A 27,854-nucleotide genomic window follows, 5' to 3' on the forward strand; every position below is an offset into this window, starting at 1 on the left:
AGAAGGAAACAAGGATGAATACAGGAAAGAAGGAAACATGGAAACAAGGATGAATACAGGAAAGAAGGAAACATGGAAACAAGGATGAAGAAAGGAAAGAAGGAAACATGGAAACAAGGATGAAGAAAGGAAAGAAGGAAACATGGAAACAAGGATGAACAAAGGAAAGAAGGAAACATGGAAACAAGGATGAAGAAAGGAAAGAAGGAAACAAGGATGAAGACAGGAAAAAGGAAACAAGGACGAAGAGAGGAAAGAAGGAAACAGGGATGAAGACAGGAAAGAAGGAAACATGGATGAAGAGAGGAAACATGGAAACATGGATGAAGAGAGGAAAGAAGGAAACAGGGATGAAGAGAGGAAAGAAGGAAACAGGGATGAAGACAGGAAAGAAGGAAACAGGGATGAAGACAGGATAGAAGGAAACATGAACGAAGAGAGGAAAGAAGGAAACAGGGATGAAGAGAGGAAAGAAGGAAACATGAACGAAGAGAGGAAAGAAGGAAACATGGATGAAGAGAGGAAAGAAGGAAACAGGGATGAAGACAGGAAAGAAGGAAACATGGATGAAGAGAGGAAAGAAGGAAACATGGATGAAGAGAGGAAAGAAGGAAACAGGGATGAAGACAGGATAGAAGGAAACATGAACGAAGAGAGGAAAGAAGGAAACAGGGATGAAGAGAGGAAAGAAGGAAACATGAACGAAGAGAGGAAAGAAGGAAACATGGATGAAGAGAGGAAAGAAGGAAACAGGGATGAAGACAGGAAAGAAGGAAACAGGGATGAAGAGAGGAAAGAAGGAAACATGGATGAAGAGAGGAAAGAAGGAAACAGGGATGAAGACAGGATAGAAGGAAACATGAACGAAGAGAGGAAAGAAGGAAACAGGGATGAAGAGAGGAAAGAAGGAAACAGGGATGAAGAGAGGAAAGAAGGAAACAGGGATGAAGACAGGATAGAAGGAAACATGAACGAAGAGAGGAAAGAAGGAAACATGGATGAAGAGAGGAAAGAAGGAAACAGGGATGAAGTGAGGAAAGAAGGAGGAAAAGAGGAAACAAGGAAAGAAGGAAACGGATTGATTTAGGAAACAAGGAAAGAAGGAAACGTGGATGAAGAGAGGAAAGAAGGAAACATGGATGAAGTGAGGAAAGAAGGAGGAAAAGAGGAAACAAGGAAAGAAGGAAAAGGATGATCAGCTAATGATGCTTCAACATCTGCTGTATGTGCTTGGTTCTAAAACCTGAACGTTTGTGAGTAACTGAAAGAGACAGAGATTTTTGTGCAGATGTGAGTAAATCTGAAAAGAGGGCTTCAGTAGGTGACTTACAGATGTTGTTTTGTGATCTTGAAGAGTTAAACATATAAGTTATCCCTGTCTTGTTGTGTCTTGATGTTAGGGTCATGTGTCAGGTGTCTTATGGTATCATGAGTTGTGGTTCCCTCCCCTGATATGGATCAACATTGAGAGTACGCTCTGTATGAAGAGACGTCTCGTCCTGTTTCCTCCTCAGCTTCTTTGTTTTCATGTCTTCATTGTGTAAGAGGAACCTAAACACAGCTTATATAAGTCTGCTCTGAGAGTCCATGTAGAGGAAAGGTCAGCGCTGCCCTCTGTTGTTTCAGCCCCTATAGAATCCCCTCATTTCCTCCTCCCAGACATGAGACCATGTTGCTCTCTTTCTCCCTCTTTCTTTCATCCTTTCATCTCTAATGCAAACATAGAGGCTGAGAGCTGAAAGACAGACAACGTTTCAAAACATGAGACAGAAAAACAGGACAGGATGAAGAGAGTTAAGATTAAGAGAAGTAAAGGATAAAAGGTGGTTAAAAAGAAAGGAAGGAGGAAAGGATAAAGGACAGACACAAAGTTAGAAGTGGAGGGAAAGAAACAGAGGAAGGGCAACAAGAAGGAAACATTGAAGAGGAGAGAAAAGGAGGAAACATTGATTAAGGAAGGAAAGAAGGAAACATTGATTAAGGAAGGAAAGAAGGGAACAATTATTGGACAAAAAGAAGGGACACCTGGATAAAGGAGGAAAGGAAACAAGGATGTATAAAGATACACGTGGCTTTAGAGAGGAAAGAAGGAAACAGGAATGAAAGGAAACAAGGATGAAGAGAGGAAATAAGGAAAGAAGGAAACCGGAATGAAGAGAGGAAAAAAGGGAACAAAGAAAGAAGGAAAGAGGAATTAAGATTGGAGAGAAGGGAACAGAGAAAGGAGGAAACAGGAATGAAGTGAGGAAACAAGGAAACAGGGATGAAGAGAGGAAAGAAGGAAACTGGGTTGTGGAAAGGAAAGAAGGAAACAGGGATGAAGTGAGGAAACATGGAAACAGGGATGAAGAGAGGAAAGAAGGAAAGAAGGAAACTGGGCTGTGGAAAGGAAAGAATGAAACAGGGATGAAGAGAGGAAAGAAGGAAAGAAGGAAACTGGGCTGAGGAAAGGAAAGAAGGAAACAGGGATGAAGTGAGGAAACATGGAAACAGGGATGAAGAGAGGAAAGAAGCAAAGAAGGAAACTGGGCTGTGGAAAGGAAAGAAGGAAACAGGGATGAAGTGAGGAAACAAGGAAACAGGGATGAAGAGAGGAAAGAAGGAAAGAAGGAAACTGGGCTGTGGAAAGGAAAGAATGAAACAGGGATGAAGAGAGGAAAGAAGGAAAGAAGGAAACTGGGCTGAGGAAAGGAAAGAAGGAAACAGGGATGAAGTGAGGAAACATGGAAACAGGGATGAAGAGAGGAAAGAAGCAAAGAAGGAAACTGGGCTGTGGAAAGGAAAGAAGGAAACAGGGATGAAGTGAGGAAAGAAGGAAAGAAGGAAACTGGGCTGTGGAAAGGAAAGAATGAAACAGGGATGAAGAGAGGAAAGAAGGAAAGAAGGAAACTGGGCTGAGGAAAGGAAAGAAGGAAACAGGGATGAAGAGAGGAAAAAAGGAAACAAGGGAAGAAGGAAACTGGGAGGAGGAAAGGAAAGAGGGAAACAGGGATGAAGAGAGGAAACAAGGAAACAGGGATGCGGATGGGACAAGGATAAAGAGGGGGAAAGAGGTAAACAGGGATGAAGACGATGAAACAAGGAAACAGGGACGAAGAGAGGAAACAAGGAAACAGGGATGAAGACTATCAAAGAAGGAAATAAGGACAGAAGGAAACAGGGATGAAGACGGTGAAAGAAGGAAGTACAGATTGAACAAGGCCAAAAGAAGGCTCTGAGGCCAAAGTGAGGAAAGAAGGAGGGATGGGAGAAGAAGGGAAAGACAGACTGAAGAGGAGGAGGGACAGGTGTGAAAAGAGAGGGAGGAACAAAGGCAGAAGAAAGATGCAACATGTGCACTCAACAATTAATGTTTCCATTCATGCACAGACTCACCTTAAACCAGCTCTTCACCTCTTTTAATCCTCTCCCTCTCTTTCATCAGACTGTCCCTCGTCACACTGAGACTCTGCAGGAACCTGAAGACTTCAGATTAAAGCCTCTGAACCAACATCTGCAGGTTTCCCTCTGAGGAGGAGTGACGCTGCAGATCTCTCTTGCAGCGAAGGAGCCGTCTCTCTGTGAGACAGAGTCGAGAAGCCTCCAAGTCAAAAGGTCAGCAGCCGGTTTTACCCCCCAGACACACAGCTGCTGCTTTTAGCTCCGTGTGACCCACATTAGGATGTAGATCAGAGGTCAGGGTGGTGTAACGGGAGAGGGGTGGGTCGCCCCTCGACTTCTATGACGGTGCAGAAAGACAGAATTTAATTCAACTCATGATATCACGATTCTTTAAGGGTTCAAGTAACTCAGTTTATACTCAATCTTTAGAGAAGAGAGTGCCTCATAGACTTACTTACTTTATTTACAACTCCAATAACAAACAGGCTTTTATTTTGAAAGTCCTTGAGGTGAATGAAAACAGATTAAAGAATGATAGACAGTAGAAAATGTTGGATTCATTCGAACCATTGTTGTCTGTTTGGTCTCTCTCTTCTCTCTGTTACCTGCAGATGTTGAGACACTATCGTCACACGTACATGATATATAGACAGAGAGAAAGCAAGAGATCGTCCACTAGTTTATGAACAGATAAAGACACATAAACAAGGCTATCAGGACGGGTAAGAGAGGAAGTAGGGAAACAGGAATTAAGGAAGAAAGAAGGAAACAGGGATAAGGAGAGGACAGGAGGAAACATAGATGTAGGGAGGATAGAAGAAATCTGGGAGGAAGAGAGGAAAGAAGGAAACAGATGCAAAAAGGAAAGGAGGACACATGCTTGGAAAAAGAAAAGTAGGAAACGGAAGAAGAGAGGAAAGTTGGAAACAGGGAAGAAAGGAGGAAACATAGATGTAGGGAGGATAGAAGAAATCCGGAATGAAGAGAGGAAAGAAGGAAACGGATGCAAAAATAAAAGTAGGACACATGGATGGAAAAAGGAAAGCAGGAAACATGGATGAAGAGAGAAAAGAAGGAAACAGGAATTAAGGAAGACAGAAGGAAACAGGGATGAAGAGGGGACAGAAGGAAGCAAGGATGAAGAGAGGACAGAAGGAAACAGGGATGAAGAGAGGACAGAAGGAAACATGGATGTAGGGAGGATAGAAGAAATCCGGGAGGAAGAGAGGAAAGAAGGACACAGATGCAAAAAGGAAAGTAGGAAACAAGGATGACGAGAGAAAAGAAGGAAACAGGAATTAAGGAAGAAAAAAGGAAACAGGGATAAAGAGAGGATAGAAGAAATCCGGGATGAAGAGAGGAAAGTTGGAAACAGGGAAGAAGAAAGAAAAGAAGGAAACAGGAATTAAGGAAGAAAGAAGGAAACAGGGATGAAGAGGGGACAGAAGGAAGCAAGGATGAAGAGAGGACAGAAGGAAACAGGGATGAAGAGAGGACAGAAGGAAACATAGATGTAGGGAGGATAGAAGAAATCTGGGAGGAAGAGAGGAAAGAAGGAAACAGATGCAAAAAGGAAAGGAGGACACATGCTTGGAAAAAGAAAAGAATGAAACAGGGAAGAAGAGAGGAAAGTTGGAAATAGGGATGAAGATAGGACAGAAGGAAACATAGAGGAAAAGAGGAAGGAAACAGATGTAGGTAGGATAGAAGAAATCCAGGCTGAAGAGAGGAAAGTAGGAAACAGGGAAGAAAGAAGGTAACATAGATGAAAGGAGGAAACATAGATGTAGGGAGGATAGAAGAAATCCGGAATGAAGAGAGGAAAGAAGGAAACGGATGCAAAAATAAAAGTAGGACACATGGATGGAAAAAGGAAAGCAGGAAACATGGATGAAGAGAGAAAAGAAGGAAACAGGAATTAAGGAAGACAGAAGGAAACAGGGATTAAGAGAGGACAGAAGGAAACAGGGATGAAGAGAGGACAGAAGGAAACAGGGATGAAGAGAGGACAGAAGGAAACAGGGATGAAGACAGGACAGAAGGAATCATGGATGGGAGGATAGAAGAAATCCGGGAGGAAAGAAGGAAACAGATACAAAAAGGAAAGTAGGAAAAAGGATGGAAAAAGGAAAGCAGGAAACAAGGATGAAGAGAGAAAAGAAGGAAACAGGAATTAAGGAAGACAAAAAGGAAACGGGGATAAAGAGAGGATAGAAGAAATCAGGGATGAACAGAGGAGCGTAGGAAACAGGGATGAAGAGAGGAGCGTAGGAAACAGATGCAAAAAGGAAAGTAGGACACAGGGATGAAGAGAGGAAAGTAGGAAACAGGGAAGAAGAGAGGAAACAAGGACACATGGATGGAAAAAGGAAAGTAGGAAACATGGAAGAAGAGAGGAAACAAGGAAACAGGGATGAAGAGAGGACAGAAGGAAACATAGATGAAAGGAGGAAACAGATGTAGGGAGGATAGAAGAAATCTGTGATGAAGAGAGGAAAGTAGGAAACAGGGATGAAGAGAGGACAGAAGGAAACAAGGATGAAGAGAGGAAAGTAGGAAACGGGGATGAAGAGAGGACAGAAGGAAACAAGGAAGAAGAGAGGAAAGTAGGAAACAGGGATGAAGAGAGGACAGAAGGAAACAAGGAAGAAGAGAGGAAAGTAGGAAGCAGGGATGAAGAGAGGAAATAAGGACACAGGGATGATAAAAATAAAGACACATGTACAAAGCTATCAGGACAGATCTGAAAACAAGGCTATTAAAAAACATGATTATCAAACAGTGTTGTTAATAAACAGAGGCCTACCCCTTATACAGGCCTGCTCCAAATAAAGGCCTGGTACTCTCCGCCTTTGTATTTTTCATCTCTTCAGTTTTGTTAAGTCCACAGAAGATCCCTTGTATGTTGAAACCTACTTGGCATTAAACCTGATCCTGACTCTCTCATTCACCAGCTGCTCATATTTACAATCTTTAACTTTCCCAGTGCAGCCGTTACAGTCTGACACCTCTCAGTATTAAACTGCTGACTCATGCAAACACCCCAGACCTCCTCCTGGGATCTGTTGTGGAGGGATAGCTGACTCAGATTTAATCCACGTGTAGGTGTTTCTAAAAGAGGATTACATCTCTCTGCAGAATCTGTGCCGGCTCTCTGGTTCTTTGTCAGCCTGTCATCCACCACATTCTCACCCACACTCCACGTCACATTTATTCCCCCAGCCTCCGCGACACTGGCTGGTTGTCTTTGCTGTTGAACAAACGCTCTCTCTGCCTGTCAGCTCGGCTCAGCCTCAGTCTCTAATCCACTTTCACGTCTTCTCGGCCTCTCTCCAGTGTGGAGGATGCAGCAGCACGAGTTCAGCTGAGCTCGGCACGCACCTAAACATAATCTCTCTGGATTATTTGGAGGAGTTTTACTCTTAGACGTTAGATTTCTGACATGAGTTGACCAGAGAGGTCTTTTTAAATTGCATGCCTTAAGAATACGTGAGCAGGAGGTTACGCTTGGATATATTAGCGACTATCATGCTCAATTAAAAGTGCACAAGATGCTTCTCGACCTCTGACCTCTCAGTACTCTGATGAGTGTCACAAACTACTGATGATGTGTGATCCTGATTTAATCTCCTCTTCATGCATGTGCACTAGATTAGATGTAATCTAAGAGGATCATTCAAGAGTCCCCCGTTCAGGACAAGGGTCGAAAAATGGGAACAGCTAGAAAACAAGAAGAGCAGGACTTCTGTCACGTGTTTGACTAGAGGAAGCACAGATTCACGTCCTGAAAAGTACCTTTACATCCTCAGGGGAAGAGACGCTCTGTCGTTCCCCTCACATCGTTAAAAGAACAATTAATTGATGTGCTTCCTGGTTCAATGTTGAGTTTCAGCTTCCATCCATCTTCCTCTGCTTATCCGGGTCCAAGTCGCGGGGGCAGCAGTCTCACTAGAGAAGCCCAGACACTCCTCTACCCGGCCACTTCCACCAGCTCTCCTGGGAGGATACCGAGGCGTTCCCAGGACCAGCTGAGAGATATAATCTCGCCAGCATGTCCTGAGTCTTCTCCGTGGCCTCCTCCCAGGCGGACATGCCCAAAACACCTCCCCAGGGAGACGTCTGGGAGGCATCCTGACCAGATGCCCGAACCACCTCATCTGGCTCCCTCTCGGTGTGGAGGAGCAGCGGGTCTACTTTTACCCCTTTGCGACCGAGGCAGTTTCAGGGCCGGTTCGGAGCCGGCGCTGTATTGTGAACCAGTTTTTCATGTTACGAATGTGAGTGAACTGGTTCCAGAGGGGCTCCACCTCTTTGCTGGTCTAGAACCGCAATCCGCTCACGTCAGGGGTGGGGGGCGGGGTTGCAGTGATCAAAAAGACAAACCAGACATGTTTCATCCGTTGTCATCCAAAAGAGAGAGACTAATGGATTCCAAGGCAAAGCAGCGGTCGGCCGAGGAGACAAGCTGCTGTTGTCCGCCATCATTGTTGTTGTGAGGGAAAGTTTTGCGCTAGCGCTGCTGGGAAAAGCGGTCACGTAAATCTGACGTCATGACGTGTCTCTTCCAAGGGCTCGAAAAACAAACTGGTGCCGTGTTGGTTCACGAGTTCAACCAGCTCTGAACCAGCGTGAGCACCAGCCCGGAAATACAACCCGGTTCGCGTTGGTTGAAAAGAGGTATCTGAGCCTCTCCTGGATGTCTGAGCTCCTGACCCTCTCTCTGAGGCTGAGCCCAGACACCCTGAGGAGAAAGCTTGATTCGGCCGCTTGTATTCATGATCTTGTTCTTTCGGTCACAACCCACAGCTCGTGATCACAGGTGAGGGTTGGAACGTAGATTGACCGGTAAATCGAGAGCTTTGCCTTCTGGCTCAGCTCTCTCTTCGCCACGACAGACCGGGACCCTGATCCGTCTGTCAATCTCTCGCTCCCTTTTCCCCTTACTGTGAACAAGACCAGAGATACTTAAACTCCTCTGCTTTAGGTAAATACTCTCCTCTGACCTGGAGTGGGCAAGCTACCCTTGTCCGACTGAGCACGATTGCCTCAGATTTGCTCCTTTTTTCTAGGCTGCATAAACATTACACAGAAGTGATAAGGTCAGCTTGTGTTTATAATTCCAGAGGCTTTAACTTTATACCTGAAAACACTTTTGATCTATTGCATGTGGCAATACCAGGATATTTACTCTCTGTGCAAGCAGAAAAAAAAGCACACCAAACAAGTCCCTGAATCAGACAATGCAAGTGTCAGCGAACACATTATACAGGTTCTAACACAGATCACACAGCTTAGAGTAAAAATAGAGAAGTGCTTTTCTCTGATGTGTAGCGCCTCCGTTTGTTCATCTCAAGTATCTCTTAGTATGAAGTTTAGTCTGTATAAAGGTCACTCTGCATAAAGGTGAACTCAGAGCAGCCAAAAAACTCCCAGATGGAGAGAGAGAGATACCTGCACATATAATCTCTTTTTCTCACACACTCTTTGACTGATGATTAAGGCTCGCAGGGTGTCACTGTTTTAAAGGGAACAAGCTAATCTTGCTGTTTACCAATCTGACTATCCATGAAGCTTTTTATGTGGCTTTCTATCCAGCTATAAATCCAGTGATCTGTCTGTGTTGTTATCTTGATATCTCTCTGGATTTCCCCCCTTACATCTTGATATTCAGCCATGTGGCTATCTTGCTATTTATTAAGTTGTCTATAGCTTTCAAGCTCTCTGTTTAGCTATCCATCCATTTTATTAAATTATCTAGCTATCTGTCTAACTATCTTTCAAGCAAACTACCTGGCTATATCGGTATCAAGCAATGCATCTAGTGACCTTGCCATTCAAATATACAAACAACATAACATACAAACTAGGGATGGGCGATATTATCAGCCCTCTGATATTGACTTAAAAATGTAATATTGGGAATTATCGGTATCAGGTTTTAATAACCGATGTTTGTTCAGTAGGCTTTAGGAATTCCAAGCCTGCATGAACGCAGCATGGGACGTTTACAGGCTGCGCTTGACAAGCGGCAACCTTCGGTCTAAAAATATGACTCCAATGGGGAAATGTTAAAAGCTGCAGTTCATCGAGGATCCACTTGAGGCTGGCTCCGGAAGTACCGGAAACCACATACACACCAATTCAAAGAAGCCGATCTTTACAGCAGAAATAAACATGTTTACAGCCTGGTACAAAAGACGAGTGTAGTCTGAATAGCTCATTTCTCGATGTCCTCTCACTGTGAGGGGGGTGAATTTTTTTCTAACGCTGCAATTTTGAAGATATTGAGATTACCAGTCTTCCAATGAGAGGCACAGCTGCCTGCAGGAACACTGTAGCTGTTGGCGAGGAGGCTCAAACTCCGCCTCTTTACGTCACACTGGCTCGACAGAAGCAATATGGCTGCCGCCGCCGATTGTTCTCAAAACGGCACTTCAGAAACAGATGGGTGACGTCACGGATACTACGTCCATTATTTATACAGTCTATGGCGCTTGATGACGTATAACAACAACAACAACAACAACAACACGCTAGACTTGTGGGTTGCTAACCGTGGCTAACAAGCTAGCTCGCCTGGTGCATGAGATGTCCGTGGTTTGGAACCATTTCCAAGTGTCACCTACGAATTGTGAATTTGCAATGACTGCAAAGCGTTGGTTATGCGAGGAGTAAACAAGGCGTCTTCCTTTCATACATCAGATTTGATCTCCCATCTCAAGAAGAATCTTGTTTTTATTTGCACTGTTTACAGAGAGCAGGGCGATGGAGCCCAGTTTACAATTGAATGATTGTATTATTTGCCAAGTTATGGCCTCATTCATTGAACTTTGAATAAAAGAGGACTCTGTTTGTTCACAACTCTGGACTGAAGATATGCATCTTCCTTGTTTTGATATTGTCTGTAGTTTTTGAGGCAAAATGTTTCACTCTAAAATCTCCCAAAAATAATAAATATGGCAGTGCTACATAGGTTGTTTGCACATGATGTCATTTCCGTTGCATGGCAGTGGCGCAAAATGCAGATGGGGGTCAGGAAGTGATTTGCAGCAGTCTGCGCAGACACAGAAACACAGAAACATGCCTACGGTTTGCATTTGTTACGGTTTCCCTAACCGATCAAACAGAAAGATGTCGACGAGTGTTTATGGTGTCCTAAAGGTCGTGGTTCTTAAGGGAAGAAACTCTCTGAAAAACGAAGAAACAGTGGATAGCAAACCTTCATTTATGGTGCAGAGGAGTGGAGTCGGATTCTGCCCGTGTGTGTGGTGACCTCTTTGTCCAGGGTGAATTAAAGTAATGTATGTATGCTGTATATATGTCTATGTTTGAGGAGTAAACTCCCGTTGTCTGGAGCGTTTAGAGCGGTTAACCTGCGCTAAGTAAGCTAACGTTAGTGTTGATAGCATCGTGGCGAGGAGGACGAATCATGTGGACATTAATTTAAAAATACTCACCCTGGAGAAAACCTAACCACAGTCGTTGTTGAGGACCTTGATACCCGGGTCATGGACCCAACCACTCAAGAACACTGTGAGCCTGGAGGCTTTTGAACGCCTTCATCTGCTCGGTGGTGTAAAATGAAGTCTGGAGGACGAGGTAGTTCGTGATGTCGACGGCTAATAAAGCTCGGGTCAGTTAAAAAATCAGAAGTCCTCATGAGAGGAGGATCTCTTCTGACATAATCCAGAATTGCTTTTCGGTATCGCTGTCTTATTACGGGGTCTAGAGCAGCACAGGACAGGCAAACAACCTATTTGCAATTTTTCCATAACTTAAGTTGAAGTTGTTCTCTTATTTTGCACAAACAGTGTGTACATTTGGAAAGCCATGTTGCATTTATGTATGCATCCAGTGGGGCATAACAATACAATTAAGCATAATGTGTTAATTCCACAAGAGGAGATATGTTATGTGGTTACCAAACAGTTGTGGTGTAAAAAGCCTGATTATATAGGTATCAGAAACTAAGAGTTGGACAATCCCTACTACAAACAGAATCAGAGCTAGAAGGAGACTTTCTGAGTTGTCAGAGTGTTACATGACAGAGTGAGGACCTTGTTTTCCTCCCCGGTCTGTATATTCAGCCTGAGAAGTCGGAGGTGTTTTCTCTGATTGTTGTTCTGCTGCCAGGGTGAGCAGGTTCGCTCTGCCCTGAACCCAAATCCTGAGAACGATATCAAAACACGGGTTTGGCTGTTCTCCCAGCTCTCAGCGCGGACACTCCCACAGCACATTATCACAAGTTCAATGAGGGACAGACTTTGTGTGTTTAAGACGAGTTCCTGCCAACTTTGCTGTGATCTGACACACTTGGAGTGTGTTCATAAAGTGCATTTAAAGGAGTTATGGTGTTTTTATGCGGCCTTAGCTCCGTGTGTGACATGATGTAGCTGCAGTTCTGGTTCTTGTTCTGAATCCACCTCTAAGCAGGTGCACTGGAGCTGCTGAGGCGTTGAATTGAAGCATGTCAGCGGTGATACCTCTTTAATATCACTCCTCTTAATATCACTCCAAAGGCCCGTGACCTATTTATGGTCTGAGGTTGCAGTTCAGGGGGATCAGATGTTGGCCCTGGCGAGGTCACCCAGTCCACCTGGGAGGATCTGACAGTCTGAATCTATTTCTGACCGTCCTCCAATCATTCCATTCATGAGGCTCGACTCGGCTAACAGGGCGACGTGACTCTGCAGGACAGGAGGAAAAGGGGGACACGCACAGATCCTGTTTCCTTGTCCTGGCTCTGACCCAGGGGACCCGAGTGACACAGTTTGGAGACGCATCTGGAGCACTGACCCTCACGCTGTTTCAGGCGCGCCTCTGTCCTCTAAACGCTGCATCATTACTGACGCAGGGAGCTTATTGTGAAGGACAAACTGTGTGTTTGTGAGAGTGTATGTGTGATGATTGAGGAACGAGAGAAAAGGGGGAAGATTTAGAGAATGTGCGCAGGATGACTTTGCAGAACAGATTAACCTCTGACAAAACACAGCTGCAGTTTCATCACAAAGATGAACTCAAACATGCATTTACACAACTTTTCTAAATCTAAACTCCAAAATCATCCACATATTACACTCTTAACTTAGTTGGATAAAGAAAGCTGCAAGAAATGCAGTTTTCCAAGCAGGAAATACCAAACCTTTTCATCCTTTTCTGCCTCATATCCTGGTAAACTGAGTCTCCTATGGGCTGTGCATTCATTTTAAAGAAGCTCTGAAGTAAACAACACACACACTGCACAGTTTTAATAATTTGGATGTCTAAGGTCTCTGCAGAGAGCATAAAACTGCATTAAAATAAAGGTGATTTATGTCAAATTCCTCCTCAAGTCAGAGGCTTGGCTTTAGGAGCTTATAATCGTATTTTTAAAAAGGGTTTTGAACAGTTTTAGGACCAAAAAGTCAGAGAAACTAGAAGAGCTTTATTTAAAACTGAAAAATATCTAGTTGCAACCCGACTAATGTTGCTCAGAAAATGTTCAAACTTTCAGAAAAAGGTGGGAAAATGTCAGAAAAATTGAGTTTAGGCCAAAATCTAAATATGTATTCTGCTTTCTGTGAGAAAATCTGATCATTTAAAAAGGTACTTCTTATTTTTGACTTTGTTTAAATCATACACTGACTACTCAACATATTTACAGTCTCAGCAGACGTCTGTCTAACATGAGTCTGGTCCTGCTCGAGGTTTCTGCCTGCTGCTGTGGACGTGCCAGACTCCAGCTGCTCACCACTCATCTCCCTCACTCTTCATCTCCCTCTATCCCTCTCTCCAACACGGTCTCAGCAGATGTGTGTCTAACATGAGTCTGGTCCTGCTGGAGGTTTCTGCCTGTTAAAGGAAGTTTGTCCTTGCCACTGTAACTTGCTAAATGCTGCAAAGTGCTCTGCTCATGGTGGATTAAGATGAGATCAGACTGAGTCCTGTCTGGAAGATGGGACTGGATCTGATCCGGTCTTGATGTTGGGTCTTTGTTAATAATAGAACGTAGAGTACGGTCTAGACCTGCTCTGTTTGGAAAGAGTCTGAGGAGAACGTTTGTTGGGATTTGAGGCTATACAAATAAAGATTGGAGATTAACTTGGCAGGTCAAACCAAATCTGTCCGTTCTTTCAGCTCTACTAGTTGATCATGTTTGTGTCTGTGTACTCTGCTAGTGCAGTTTTTACTTCTATAAGCATGTCCTTTAATTAAATACCTGTAAAGCTGTTTGAATTTGAACTTGACATGCAGAGAGACAGGGAGAGAGTATAGGAGGTCAAACATTCGGCATAAGTGACCCAGTTAAGTCCAACAGCCGACAGGAGGAATGTAGCACCCTATACCTATGGGACTCTCTCTCTCTCTCTCACACACACACACACACACACACACACACACACACACACACACACACACACACACACACACGCTGTACAAACACATGCCCTCATATAGAGATAAGATTTATGTCTGGGAACCTCTCTAGTTGACACACATGTTCATACGCATGGACTTTATGCTTTAAACCAGGGGTTCCCAAAGTGAGTCAGGACCCTCTGTGGGGTCCTGAGATGTCTTCCAGAATGTTTGTTTTTTTAAGTTATTTTAAAATAGTACATTTTACCCATTATAGCAAAAACTATGGACATAATTAATGGCTAAACTTGAAATAAAACCTTGAAAATAGAAAGTGTAATGAGTTTTCTGCCTTTCTTTGTTTCCAGATGACTCCTAAGTTTAGGGTTAGTGAACAGTTAATGATCTAAAGCATCAGTAGCAGCAGGTTAATTCATAACGGCACAGGAAACACAGACACATGCTCATATAGGTAGGGTCATTTCCTGCAGACAAGCTAAATGAAGACACATTAAATCACTTTTGATGGACAGTGGGGGTCGCAGGCTGAAAGGTTTGGGAGCCCCAGCTTTAAATCAATGCAGAGAAAAGTTCCATGACTTATTTTGTTCTCTTTTTATCACATTTATAAGAATCATTGCATAAAAACATCAAACATCATATCCAGAGAGAGCTGTAGGAGAGCTGGAGTCACGTTTGTTTGGGTGAGTCAGGTGTGTGGATAAGGCGTCAGGTGTTTGTACGGGACAGAAACACACGCTGTTTTTTACAGTGAATCATTTACAAATCGACAAAACAAGTTGTTACCTGGAATTTCATCAGCTGCAGACATCAACAACAGGTTAGAGGAAGTAGAACAAGATGTTACATCTAAGTCAGCAAACCACCACTCAATTACATGCAAGAGAACTTCTGAAACACGAGGAAAGAGAGACCATCAATCCTCATTTATGTGGCTCTGATGCCCCCTGGTGGACACAAGGAACTACTGCAGAGCATGGAAATGTATTTACATTAAAGTGAGTTTTCTTGATTGATCTTTACAGAGTATTTGTAACCTGTTGGTGTTCTTCTCTTTACATTGTTATGACTCACTTGGTTGGGAACTAAACATCAACACTTCTCTGTCACAAACTGAGTGATCTCCTAAAATTCAAGGGTTTAAAAACGCCTCTTAATCTGCGATCGTATGTTACTCATGAGAATGCATACATAAAAAACATGCTGTTTCACCCAGTGCTGATTTCAGAAGTCTATTTAAAGTCCTTGTTGATAGATATAAAGTCAAGTGAAATTGGTGTTGAAGTTAAAAAACCTGCAGTTTCTCAAGTGTCCACTAGAGGCTGCAAAAGCCAAACAACCACATATTTGCAGGCCCATTGTTCCAGCAGACTCAAAACACATTTACAGCCTGGTACTAAAACAATGATAGGTCAGAAGATAAGCTGTACCGGGGTGGGGGGGAGGACATGGAGTAGAGAGTTGGGGAGGACATGGAGTAGATAGTTGGGGAGGACATGGAGTAGAGAGTTGAGGAGGACAGAGTTGGGAGGACATGGAGTAGAGAGTTGGGGAGGACATGGAGTAGAGAGTTGGGAGGACATGGAGTAGAGAGTTGGGGAGGACATGGAGTAGAGAGTTGGGGAGGACAGAGTTGGGGAAGACATGGAGAAGAGAGTTGGGAGGACATGGAGTAGAGAGTTGGGGAGGACAGAGTTGGGGAGGACATGGAGTAGAGAGTTGGGGAGGACAGAGTTGGGGAGGACATGGAGTAGAGAGTTGGGGAGGACAGAGTTGGGGAGGACATGGAGTAGAGAGTTGGGGATGATATGGAGTAGACAGTTGGGGAGGACATGGAGTAGAGAGTTGGGAGGACATGGAGTAGAGAGTTGGGGAGGACATGGAGTAGAGAGTTAGGAGGACATGGAATAGAGAGTTGGGGAGGACATGGAATAGAGAGTTGGGGAGGACATGGAGTAGAGAGTTGGGGAGGACATGGAGTAGAGAGTTGGGGAGGACATGGAGTAGAGAGTTGGGAGGACATGGAGTAGAGAGTTGGGGAGGACATGGAGTAGAGAGTTGGGGAGGACATGGAGTACAGAGTTGGGGAGGACAGAGTTGGGGAAGACATGGAGAAGAGAGTTGGGAGGACATGGAGTAGAGAGTTGGGAGGACATGGAGTAGAGAGTTGGGAGGACATGGAGTAGAGAGTTGGGAAGACATGGAGTAGAGAGTTGGGAGGACATGGAGTAGAGAGTTGGGAGGACATGGAGTAGAGAGTTGGGAGGACATGGAGTAGAGAGTTGGGGAGGACATGGAGTAGAGAGTTGGGGAGGACATGGAGTAGAGAGTTCGGGAGGACATGGAGTAGACAGTTGGGGAGGACATGGAGTAGAGAGTTGGGAGGACATGGAGTAGAGAGTTGGGGAGGACATGGAGTAGAGAGTTGGGGAGGACATGGAGTAGAGAGTTGGGAGGACATGGAGTAGAGAGTTGGGGAGGACATGGAGTAGAGAGTTGGGGAGGACATGGAGTACAGAGTTGGGGAGGACATGGAGTACAGAGTTGGGGAGGACAGAGTTGGGGAAGACATGGAGAAGAGAGTTGGGAGGACATGGAGTAGAGAGTTGGGGAGGACAGAGTTGGGGAGGACATGGAGTAGAGTTGGGGAGGACAGAGTTGGGGAGGACATGGAGTAGAGAGTTGGGGAGGACATGGAGTAGAGGAGGACATGGAATAGAGAGTTGGGGAGGACATGGAGTAGAGGAGGACATGGAATAGAGAGTTGGGGAAGACATGGAGTAGAGGAGGACATGGAATAGAGAGTTGGGGAGGACATGGAATAGAGAGTTGGGGAGGACATGGAGTAGAGAGTTGGGGAGGACATGGAGTAGAGAGTTGGGGAGGACATGGAGTAGAGAGTTGGGAGGACATGGAGTAGAGAGTTGGGGAGGACATGGAGTAGAGAGTTTGGGAGGACATGGAGTACAGAGTTGGGGAGGACATGGAGTACAGAGTTGGGGAGGACAGAGTTGGGGAAGACATGGAGAAGAGAGTTGGGAGGACATGGAGAAGAGAGTTGGGAGGACATGGAATAGAGAGTTGGGGAGGACATGGAGTAGAGAGTTGGGGATGACATGGAGTAGAGAGTTGGGGAGGACATGGAGTAGAGGAGGACATGGAATAGAGAGTTGGGGAGGACATGGAGTAGAGGAGGACATGGAATAGAGAGTTGGGGAGGACATGGAGTAGAGGAGGACATGGAATAGAGAGTTGGGGAGGACATGGAGTAGAGGAGGACATGGAATAGAGAGTTGGGGAGGACATGGAGTAGAGAGTTGGGGAGGACATGGAGTAGAGAGTTGGGGAGGACATGGAGTAGAGAGTTGGGGAGGACATGGAGTAGAGAGTTGGGGAGGACATGGAGTAGAGAGTTGGGGAGGACATGGAGTAGAGAGTTGGGGAGGACATGGAGTAGATAGTTGGGGAGGACATGGAGTAGAGAGTTGGGAGGACATGGAGTAGAGAGTTGGGAGGACATGGAGTAGAGAGTTGGGGAGGACATGGAGTAGAGAGTTGGGGAGGACATGGAGTAGAGAGTTGGGAGGACATGGAGTAGAGAGTTGGGGAGGACATGGAGTAGATAGTTGGGAGGACATGGAATAGAGAGTTGGGGAGGACATGGAGTAGAGAGTTGGGGAGGACATGGAGTAGAGAGTTGGGGAGGACATGGAATAGAGAGTTGGGAGGACATGGAATAAAGAGTTGGGGAGGACATGGAGTAGAGAATTCAGGAGGACATGGAGTAGAGAGTTGGGAGGACATGGAGTAGAGAGTTGGGGAGGACATGGAGTAGAGAGTTGGGAGGACATGGAGTAGAGAGTTGGGGAGGACATGGAGTAGAGAGTTGGGGAGGACATGGAGTAGAGAGTTGGGGAGGACATGGAGTAGAGAGTTGGGAGGACATGGAGTAGAGAGTTGGGGAGGACATGGAGTAGAGAGTTGGGAGGACATGGAGTAGAGGAGGACATGGAGTAGAGAGTTGGGGAGGACATGGAGTAGAGAGTTGGGGAGGACATGGAGTAGAGAGTTGGGGAGGACATGGAGTAGAGAGTTGGGAGGACATGGAGTAGAGAGTTGGGGAGGACATGGAATAGAGAGTTGGGGAGGACATGGAGTAGAGAGTTGGGAGGACATGGAGTAGAGAGTTGGGGAGGACATGGAGTAGAGAGTTAGGGAGGACATGGAGTAGAGAGTTGGGGAGGACATGGAGTAGAGAGTTGGGAGGACATGGAGTAGAGAGTTGGGAGGACATGGAGTAGAGAGTTGGGGAGGACATGGAGTAGAGAGCTGGGAGGACATGGAATAAAGAGTTGGGGAGGACATGGAGTAGAGAGTTGGGAGGACATGGAGTAGAGAGTTGGGAGGACATGGAGTAGAGGAGGACATGGAGTAGAGGAGGACATGGAGTAGAGAGTTGGGAGGACATGGAGTAGAGAGTTGGGAGGACATGGAGTAGAGAGTTGGGAGGACATGGAGTAGAGAGTTGGGGAGGACATGGAGTAGAGAGTTGGGGAGGACATGGAGTAGAGAGTTGGGGAGGACATGGAGTAGAGAGTTGGGAGGACATGGAGTAGAGAGTTGGGGAGGACATGGAATAGAGAGTTGGGAGGACATGGAGTAGAGAGTTGGGAGGACATGGAGTAGAGAGTTGGGGAGGACATGGAGTAGAGAGTTGGGAGGACATGGAGTAGAGAGTTGGGGAGGACATGGAGTAGAGAGTTGGGAGGACATGGAGTAGAGAGTTGGGAGGACATGGAGTAGAGAGTTGGGAGGACATGGAGTAGAGAGTTGGGGAGGACATGGAGTAGAGAGTTGGGAGGACATGGAGTAGAGAGTTGGGGAGGACATGGAGTAGAGAGTTGGGAGGACATGGAGTAGAGAGTTGGGGAGGACATGGCTTCCTAACAACTCTTCAGAAACCAATGTGAGACATCGCTGAGACAAGTTTTATGCAGTCGTGGTTTTTATTCAAATAAGCATTCATTTCAGTTTCCTGTTATCAAAGTTTTGAGGCAATTTGAATCAAAAAGAAGTAAAATAAGATGTGAAGGATGATGAAGGAGCTGCAGTCTCTGGTGTCAGGATATTTCTCTCTAGTATCACATAGACTTGAATGAACGTTGTTAAGAAGTTTAAAGTTGAAAGAAATAAAAGATAAAAAGATGTCTCTGTTAAAAGACGATGATGTGGACGTTTGAAACACACTGAAAGTCTCTCTGGGTGTTCGATCAGTTTTTGTCTCCGTTCAAACAGAGATTGTCCTCTGTCCTGTCTCTCGCTCTCTGCTGCCCCCCTGTGGTCACCAGTCCATACTGCAGGGAGTCTCATGTTTGTGATTCCTGCTCGTAGGCGTTGTCCAGCTTTTCCTTGAGGGTCTTGAAGGTCGGCCTGTCGTCGGGTTTCTCGCTCCAACACTTCAGCATGGTCTTGTGGAGAAAGTCCGGACACTTGGGCGGAGCCGGCATCCTGTAGCCGCGGGTCACCTGCTCGTACACTTCGGTGTTGTTGTAGGCTGGATGTGATCAGAAAGGAAGGATGGAGAAGTGGTAAATACTAAATATATATGATTACCATGAAACCTGTAGAAACACCTGTGGTCTTTTTTCAACATACTTTCATGTGACCGCTTTCACACACACACACACACACGGAGATGTTGTTTCACACATTACGACTCAGCAGCAGCAAGGGCGTCGTAACGTGTTCGAATATATTTAGTAAGCTCACTTTCAGTTCCCGAACGACTCCTGCCAGAGACATGCAACTTTATCAAAGACTGTCTTTCAATTCTGTCGTTTTATTTCTGCTCTTTGGACTTTCCAACGAGCCTAGAGGACTTTATTCAACAACTTTTATTCCCCTTGAAGTTTGTTGACTTATCAGAGCTGCACGGTTTTTATCACAGTCCTGATTAAAGCCTTTGTGCTGCAGAGTTTTATACATGAATACAGCTTTGTAATTAGGGGTGAGCCCGACTAAAGGCTGATTTATACTTCTGCGTCTCCCCTACGCAGCAGGGGCTGACGCGGACATGAGCACCACATACTTGTGCGTCGGTGTGTCCGTGTCGCGCAGCAATTCTCCGCCGATACGCCTGAGGGCAGTGTGGTCTCTCTGATAGCCGGCCGCCTCCTTCCGGTCCCGCTACGATCTCTGTTTCCTTTTCCACAGAGTTTCAGAGCGTGTTCTGTTAATCTACAGCTGATACATGTTGCTGTTTATCCAGTCCCTCCAGGATTTCGTGGGGGTTTTTTTGTGATTGTTGCGTCCCCAAAAAGCCTGAATTTGCGACAGCTTTCTGAAAAATTTGCGGTGAAAGTTGCGATTATTTTTGTTGCTTTTTTCCCCCAATAACATCTCAGGGGCGAGTAAATACGCTAAATTACAGTTGTTTTTAGAAAACATTCTTGATGTGGCCACTGTGACTGTGTTTTGATTCTCTTCATTCACAGAAAAATGCCATGAAAGGACTGTATTGCACATTTACGACGGTCCCTGAATGCACCTCGCAGTGACAGAGGCACTTCAGAGGCAGTTCACGCACTCTGAAATGAATCTGCATCTTTGTTGATCAGGAGTTGATCAAAACTTACTGAATGTGTCTGATGTTTCACCAAACTGGATTAAATCAAGCTGTAGATGCAGAGCTTTTTACGGTGATGGCGGCAACAACGTCAAACATCAAATATTAAACAGACGTCCCCCAGTTGTGTCTTTGTCACTAACACACACCGGGGGTAAAAATCATCAATGAAGATGAGACAGATGCATGGAGGTGAGGAGAGCTGGTTCATGAAGTACACCTGCTGCAGGTAGGTGGCCAAGCGAACTCTGAGCCCCTCAATCTATAAATAACAACGTTGTCATGGTCACTTGTCCTGCCTGCTGTCCTCTCTTTTCACCCGTTCTCTGTGCGTGTTTTGTTGTTGAAAAGTGCCGATCAAGTGAGGACTTATGTTTATGTTCCTAGGAAGTGAAATTGATGACAAAACCGATGACGTACAGGGGCTGAGGTTAAGGTAATTGGTCAAAGTTGCGAGAAAGTTGCGCTGATTGTAAAAAATTGCAAGGCTGTGAAAAAATCGCGCTGATTGGTTGAATTTGCGTTGATAGTTGCGATCGCGAAATCGCAACTTCCTGGAGGGACTGGTTTATCATACAGACATGATTACTCCAACTGGTCCAGAATTCAGCTGCCCGTATCATTACCCGAACCCCCTCCATCCACCACATCACCCCTGTCCTCCAACAGCTCCACTGGCTCCCTGTTCAGTTCCACATTCAGTTCAAAGTCCTTCTGTCGACATTCAAGACCATCCACAACCTCCCCCCCCCCATATCTGTCCGACCTCCTCCATGTTCCCACTCCCTCCCGCTCCCTCAGATCCTCTTCCTCCACTGACCTGGGTAAGGAATGCCTCCATACGTAGTAATCTCATACAGCAGGACTCCAAAGGACCAGACGTCTGACTTGATGGAGAACTTCCCGTGGCTGATGGCTTCAGGAGCGCTCCACTTGTATGGAATCTTTTTATCTTCTGAGATGTAAAACGGCTCCTGGATGAGAAAACGCTGTCTTAAAATCACATTGACTTCAACAAAGAGACACTCAAACCCGTCCTTCAGTCCTCTTTTCCTACCTTGATCACTCGTGCCAGTCCAAAGTCGGCCACCTTGCAGATGTTGCCCTCTCCCACCAGGACGTTTCGAGCCGCCAGATCTCTGTGGATGCTGTTCTGCTCCTCCAGGTATGACATCCCATCAGCCACCTGGGCGCCCATGTCGATGAGGGAGGCAATGTCTTGGCTCTGACCCTCTGGATCTGAAACAGGAACCAAGGGAGTTAAAAACAAACAGGAAACAGAGTCCTGAGGAAAAGCTACTACCAACCCTAGCTTTAATGTATCTACTATTAGATAATAAAGGTGACATATCATGCAAAATGGACTTTTTAATGGTTCTCTACCTGAAATCTGTGTCCCTGTCTACAAACCCCCCGAGAATGAAAAGAATCCATTCTGCCCCTGTTCTGATTTCTCCACCTTTCTGTAAATGTGTGTGAAACCAGCCGTTTCAGACTTCCATGTTTTTGTGACGTAACAACAATATCCGGTCTGTAACAGGAAGTCAGAGCTCGGAGCTTGTTCAGCCCATAGACTGTATAAAATACAACTCAACCCCTCCTCCGTTTTTCATTCCCTGCACACATGTGTGCTAACAAGGAGCTTAGGAGGGAGGCATGCTAGTTGTAGGCTGTCTTAATAAACACAAAGGTCGCTTTGACTCCCCACGTCTGCAGATTTGAAGATCTAGTGGATGATTTTTATTTGTCATGGATAAGTGCTAGCGCTAGTTAGCATAGCCACATAGCTACATGTTCATAACTGTAGCTGTGTACCAAGACACACGTCGACATACTGACAAATAAAACAACAAGAAACACTAAATCTGTGACCAATCCTTCAGAAAGGTCCTGCTGCAGGCGCCTCTCCGTCAGGATCAGATTCTGGATCAGATTCAGAGGGTTGAAGTAACGTGATCTCTGAGCAGCCGTGTATATTCAGCCAACATGTAAACATTAGATCAACGTGCTGGACAGCCGAGGCCACACCCACTTCCTGAGGGGGCGTGGTCAGAGAGAAAACAGAGTGTTCTGAGGAGGACTGAAGAAGAGGGTTTTTCAGGCAGACCAAAATCTGATTTCAAAGTGTTTTTTTGAGCATAAACTTTAAAGACATGTTTTGGGACCTCTTAGACCAATATATGTTGATGAAAAAAGCGTGATATGTCACCTTTAACAGATATCTGCATGAGCGACACATCTGTGTTGCAAAACCAGTGTTCCAATTTCCATACGACCTTGAATGCATCAGAAATGATCGATCAGACCTCGGTTTCACAACATTTCCTCGCCGCTTGAGTAAAGACCTGATAGACTTTTCACTCTTTCCAAATCTGCTTCATGATGATGTTATTTCAGCAAACAGAAGACCTTTAATTTGCAAGACAACCTGTTTATTTCCCAGGCTTTGGTAGATGTTGTAACCAACATGTTAGTTCATTTAAAAAGTAGTCAACAGCTTCCTCTGTCCTCCAGTGATTCTAACCTGACCTCTAACACCTGATGTCTCCTTTGTAATACAGCTTTAAGAGGTTGTTAGTTAAACCATAAACCTAAACATGGGCAGTACTGTTATGGTGCCCTGATGACTTGTGCAGCCACATTTAAGGTGTGGACATGTTCAGTAACTATGTCCAAACACAACAAACAACAACACCATCCGTAAGCCAAGCCCTCTAACTCTCCACCTCTCAACCCCTGCACCTTAAACCGGTCAGTATTCATCACAGAGGCTGTCAGAAGAGGAACACTGAGGTTTACCTCTCAGGAAGTTGAGCAGGCTGCCTTTCTCCATCAGCTCGGTGATGATGTAGTACGGCGTCGAGGCCATGCACACTGCAAACAGAGAAATGAGGTGACGGTGGCGGAGACCCTTCAGGATCTGGACTTCCTGATGAAACTCCCGGTGGTTCACCTCCGAGTCTGGAGAGAAGAGGAAGTGATGGAGAGAGAGAGAGAGAGAGAGAGAGAGAGAGAGAGAGAGAGAGAGAGAGAGAGAGAGAGTTTAAACAAGGAAAATAAAGAATGGTAGAAGAGGAACAGAGAGAAAGAGGAACAGGGTGGAAAACATGAACTGTTGACCAACTAACAGACGTGACATACTTAAAGCAAGAAAGGGAATTCTATCTGTTGTCCTCTCTCTGTTTTGCAAACTTTAGGTGTTAGTCATGTCTGATAGCTAACCTGTAAGGTTCTCACGGCTTCAATCGCTCGGTCATGCTGATTCACCCTGAATCACACCAGGAGGATCAGACCCTACCTGAAAAAGCATGCAACACATCTCCTGCTACAGGCTGTCATGATATCACACACTGACTGCTGCAATCGGCCTCCCTGCATGCACACTCAAGCCCCTGCAGAAACTCCAGACTGGTCTTCAACTGACCCAAAACTGCACACCCTGCCTACCTGGAAACACTCCCTCTCCTCTGCTACGCTCTGCTAATGAAAGGCGCCTGCTGCACCCGTGTCAACAGAGCTCTGTGTCACTCGTCTCTTGGTGGTGGAATGAATAACCTAACTCCATTTAATCCTGCAGAGTCCCTTTCTACCTTTAAAGACTCAGCTCTTTGGGAACGCCTGTGCACTTAAGCCTCTGCTTCTCCTCTGCAGTGGAGAAACAAGTCCCTCTCTACTTCTGAGACACTCAGCTCTGATACTAGGTTCCCCTCTCTCTCCTCTCTCTGCCTGTCTCTCACTTTAACTCTTCCTGTCCCTTTAAAGTTACTAACCATAGACCTTTCTGGAGTCCCTGAGCTCCCTTGTCTCGTAGGTTCCTCTGGATCTCTGCTGCTGTGGACGTGCCAGACTCCAGCTGCTACATCTACTACTCTCCGTCTCCCCACTATCATCTCTCTCTCTCTCTTCATCTCCCTCTATCCCTCTCTCCAACACGGTCTCAGCAGATGTGTGTCTAACATGAGTCTGGTCCTGCTGGAGGTTTCTTTCTTTCTTTCATTCTTTCTTTCCTTCCTTCTTCCTTTCTTTCCTTCTTTCTTCTCTCCTTCTTTCTTCTCTCCTTCTTTCTTCCTTCCTTCCGTCTTTCATCCTTTCTTTCCTTCTTTCTTTCCTTCCTTTCTTTCTTTCTTCCTTCTTTCCTTCTTTCTTCTCTCCTTCTTTCTTCTCTCCTTCTTTCTTCCTTCCTTCCGTCTTTCATCCTTTCTTTCCTTCCTTCTTTTCTTTCCTTCTTTCTTTCTTTCTTTCATTCCTTCCTTCTTCTTTTCTTCTTTCGTCTTTGTCTTTCTTTCTCTTTCTTTCATTTTATTTTCTTTCTTTCTTTCATCCTTTCCTTCTTTCTTTCTTTCATTTCTCTTTCTTTCTTTCTTTCTTTCTTTCTTTCTCTCTTTCCTTCCTTCTTCTTTTCTTCTTTTCTTTCTTTCTTTCTTTCTTTCCTTCCTTCCTTCCTTCTTTTTCTTTTTCTTTCCCTTTCGTTTTTCTCTTCCTTATTTCTTTCTTCTTTCATACCTCGTTCTTTTCCATCCCGTTCTTCTTTCTTTCTTTTCTGTCCTCTTCTTCTTTCCCCCTTCTTTTCTCCCTATTCCCTTTCTTTCTTTCTTCTTCTTTTTCACTCGTTCTTTGGTTTTCTTCTTTTCTTTTTTTCCCTTCTTTTCCTTCTTCGTTTCATCCTTCCTTCCTTTTTTCTATTCTTCTTCTTCTTTCTGCCAGACTCCAGCTGCTACAACTATTACTATCCGTCTCCCCACTATCATCTCTCTCTCTCTCTCTCTCTCTCTCTTCATCTCCCTCTATCCTCTCTCCAAACGGTCTCAGCAGATGTGTGTCTAACATGAGTCTGGTCCTGCTGGAGGTTTCTGCCTGTTAAAGGAAGTTTGTCCTTGCCACTGTAACTTGCTAAATGCTGCAAAGTGCTCTGCTCATGGTGGATTAAGATGAGATCAGACTGAGTCCTGTCTGTAAAATGGGACTGGATCTGATCCTGTCTTGATGTTGGGTCTTTGTTAATAATAGAACACAGAGGACGGTCTAGACCTGCGCAGTCATTAGGCCGTCAAATCTGGCGTCATGTCCTCATTACCTGCTGCTTCAACATAGCAGCTTCGTCTGTCTCCATAGCTTTGGCGCTGGAGCTAGTGCTCGGCAGTGTTCTTTGTGAGAGGAGCATTACTGTACGTTATTCACATAGTGGTCTCACTGCAGACCAAAAGAAGAGGTCTGTAAAGGATTTTGACATTGAGGTAGCAGAGCAGGATAATACATGTCAACTCAGAACCAGAAGTCCCTGAAGTGCAGTTATTAACACTTCAACCCCATTCAGAGGTAGGGTTAGCACACAATGGTTAGCCCTATTTGACTACTGTTGTAATCCAGCTGTAAGACCAGCTCAGAGACGACAGTAAAGTAAGGCAGGCTCAGTTCTCGATTGTGCAAACTGATGACCTTTAACGCCGTAACAAAAACAAGTCAGGGAAATATCTTCACAGCTGATTGTGCGATCATTTGCATGAAGAGTATCTGAATGGATTCCTTTCTGAGGTCGTCTGAGTATATCGAGAGACACTCTGGAACTATGAGACACTCGGAGTGTTTACTTCCCTCTCAGAGAAGAGGTCAGGCATTACTTTCAATCGATGAGTCAGTGAGCGACTTGACGAAGCAGAGATTAATTACCTGAGCTTCATTTTTCCAAAGTGACTCACCTGCCGCCTGTCACCTTATATAGATGTCTGTTACACTGGACTGATACAACATGAGCTGAATGAAAACAAGAGAAGGAATAACTGTGTCACCTTTAATACCTAACATACCACAGCTTCACCTGCCAATTATGTGACACACCAGATGTGAATCATTACTGACAGATCTCTGCACATTGTCTGCTCGATAACACACACCCAGTTTCACTCAGAGCGCCTACACGTTTTCATCCGACGGGAAACAAAGGTCAGTTTTCTGGAGAGCAACACGCTCCCGCACTACCTCAGAACGAGGCCAGAGACTGTTGTGGCTGCTTCGCCCAGGAAACGTCCGAGTCAGGCTCTTTAAGATTTTCTGGCATTTGGGAAATGAAAGGTCAGATTGAGCTGAGCTCTGCACAAACGCTGCAGGCAGGAAAAACAGTCAGACAGCTGCTGCAGCACATTCACGTCCACACGGCTTCTGTTGTGTTGACAACCGGGCAGGAAGATTAATACGCTCTGCAGAAGATGTGCTTTCTGATTTTTTAATGTTTGTATGAAAGTCTGCAGCTGGTGTGTTTTGTGTGTTTATCCATCCTGCATGTTTCACACAATGTTATGAGAGGTTATGGACACTTTGAGGATTCATAGATACACACGTTTTAAAGATTCATTAAACCCCCGCTCTACTTCTACTCCTCGTCCTCTAAGTCCTGCAGAAACTGAATAATGCAGCATGTATTTACAGCTGTGTGTGTATAAATACATATCTTACTGCAGGATGTGTGAAATGAGCTCAATCCTGCTTTTTTAAAAGTAGGACACATAGGTCACGGTGCAATCAAAGTATCTGCTGCATGCCAGGAGAATGTGTCGGGCATCTTTGAACAAAGATCATCTTGTTTAAGCTTTGATCCTTTTTGATCTTAAACAAAATATTCAGAAAACAGACTGAAACAAAGTCATGACCCAATACTGATATTTCCCTAAATAATAGAGCCACATAGAGCTGATTTTAACCTCATGAAGGTCAGTAAAATACTAGTCGTCTTTGTAATGCAGAATCAAGAAAGAGGAGAGCTTTTTAGGACTAGTTTAAGAGAACCATCTCAAAAGATGGTTCTTTTAAGCAGAGGGTTTGAGCAAATCTAGAACAATTAGAGGAATAAAACCTCATGTTTACAAAAAGGTTAAGATGTTCTATTAAATTGGCAATTTTTAAACATAGAACATAATTTAAAAAGCATACTCTGAGGCGTTCGGCGTCCAGCCTTCATCAGGGAGTTCTTTGCAATGCAGTTTGAAAAAATAAAACACTTTCTGTTATTATTTTATATAAAAAGTATGAAATATCCACTCCCCTCTCTCTGTGCAGAAATGTCTCTCTGGGATCAGTATTTGACAAAGTCCTCCTCCCTGATCCACTCACTGTCCTATTTGGAGTCCCACCACCTGGACTGTCAACCTTTCAGCGACCAAATGGCACGTCTAAGTCAGCTGATTCACATCCAAACATGCTTTAAACTTAAAACACCTCCCTGAGAGCTGAAATGTGAGACCACATGATGATTGTTCCACGTGAGAGAAAATCTAAACAAAGAAATGTGTTTGAGTAAGTTCTTAACAACCAATTAATCCATACTGGATTAATTGATTACATCCCTAGTTTGAAGAAAGGACATCTTGTTTAAATTTTGATCTGAAACAAAATCTTTAAAGGTGACATATCACGCTTTTTTCATCAACATATATTGGTCTAAGAGGTCCCCAAAACATGTCTTTAAAGTTTATGCTCAAAAAAACACTTTGAAATC

The 27,854-nt window shown here is 44.8% G+C and overlaps 1 protein-coding gene across 1 annotated transcript in view; it reads right to left on the minus strand.

Annotated features, from left to right (window-relative positions):
* Window positions 1-18,727: 18,727 nt before the first annotated feature.
* The window catches only part of ptk6b (PTK6 protein tyrosine kinase 6b), a 29,559-nt gene continuing 20,432 nt past the window's right edge, over window positions 18,728-27,854 (minus strand). Inside the window, exons 5-8 of the mRNA XM_034694801.1 lie at window positions 23,165-23,326; window positions 21,423-21,604; window positions 21,186-21,339; window positions 18,728-19,294 (exon numbers count right to left, since the gene is read on the minus strand). Of these exons, the coding sequence (XP_034550692.1) occupies window positions 19,107-19,294; window positions 21,186-21,339; window positions 21,423-21,604; window positions 23,165-23,326 (686 nt within the window). The 3' untranslated portion in view covers window positions 18,728-19,106. The remainder of the gene's footprint in view (window positions 19,295-21,185; window positions 21,340-21,422; window positions 21,605-23,164; window positions 23,327-27,854) is intronic.

The sequence above is a fragment of the Notolabrus celidotus genome, chromosome 11 (assembly GCF_009762535.1).
Source record: "Notolabrus celidotus isolate fNotCel1 chromosome 11, fNotCel1.pri, whole genome shotgun sequence".
In the NCBI taxonomy this organism is placed as follows: domain Eukaryota; kingdom Metazoa; phylum Chordata; class Actinopteri; order Labriformes; family Labridae; genus Notolabrus; species Notolabrus celidotus.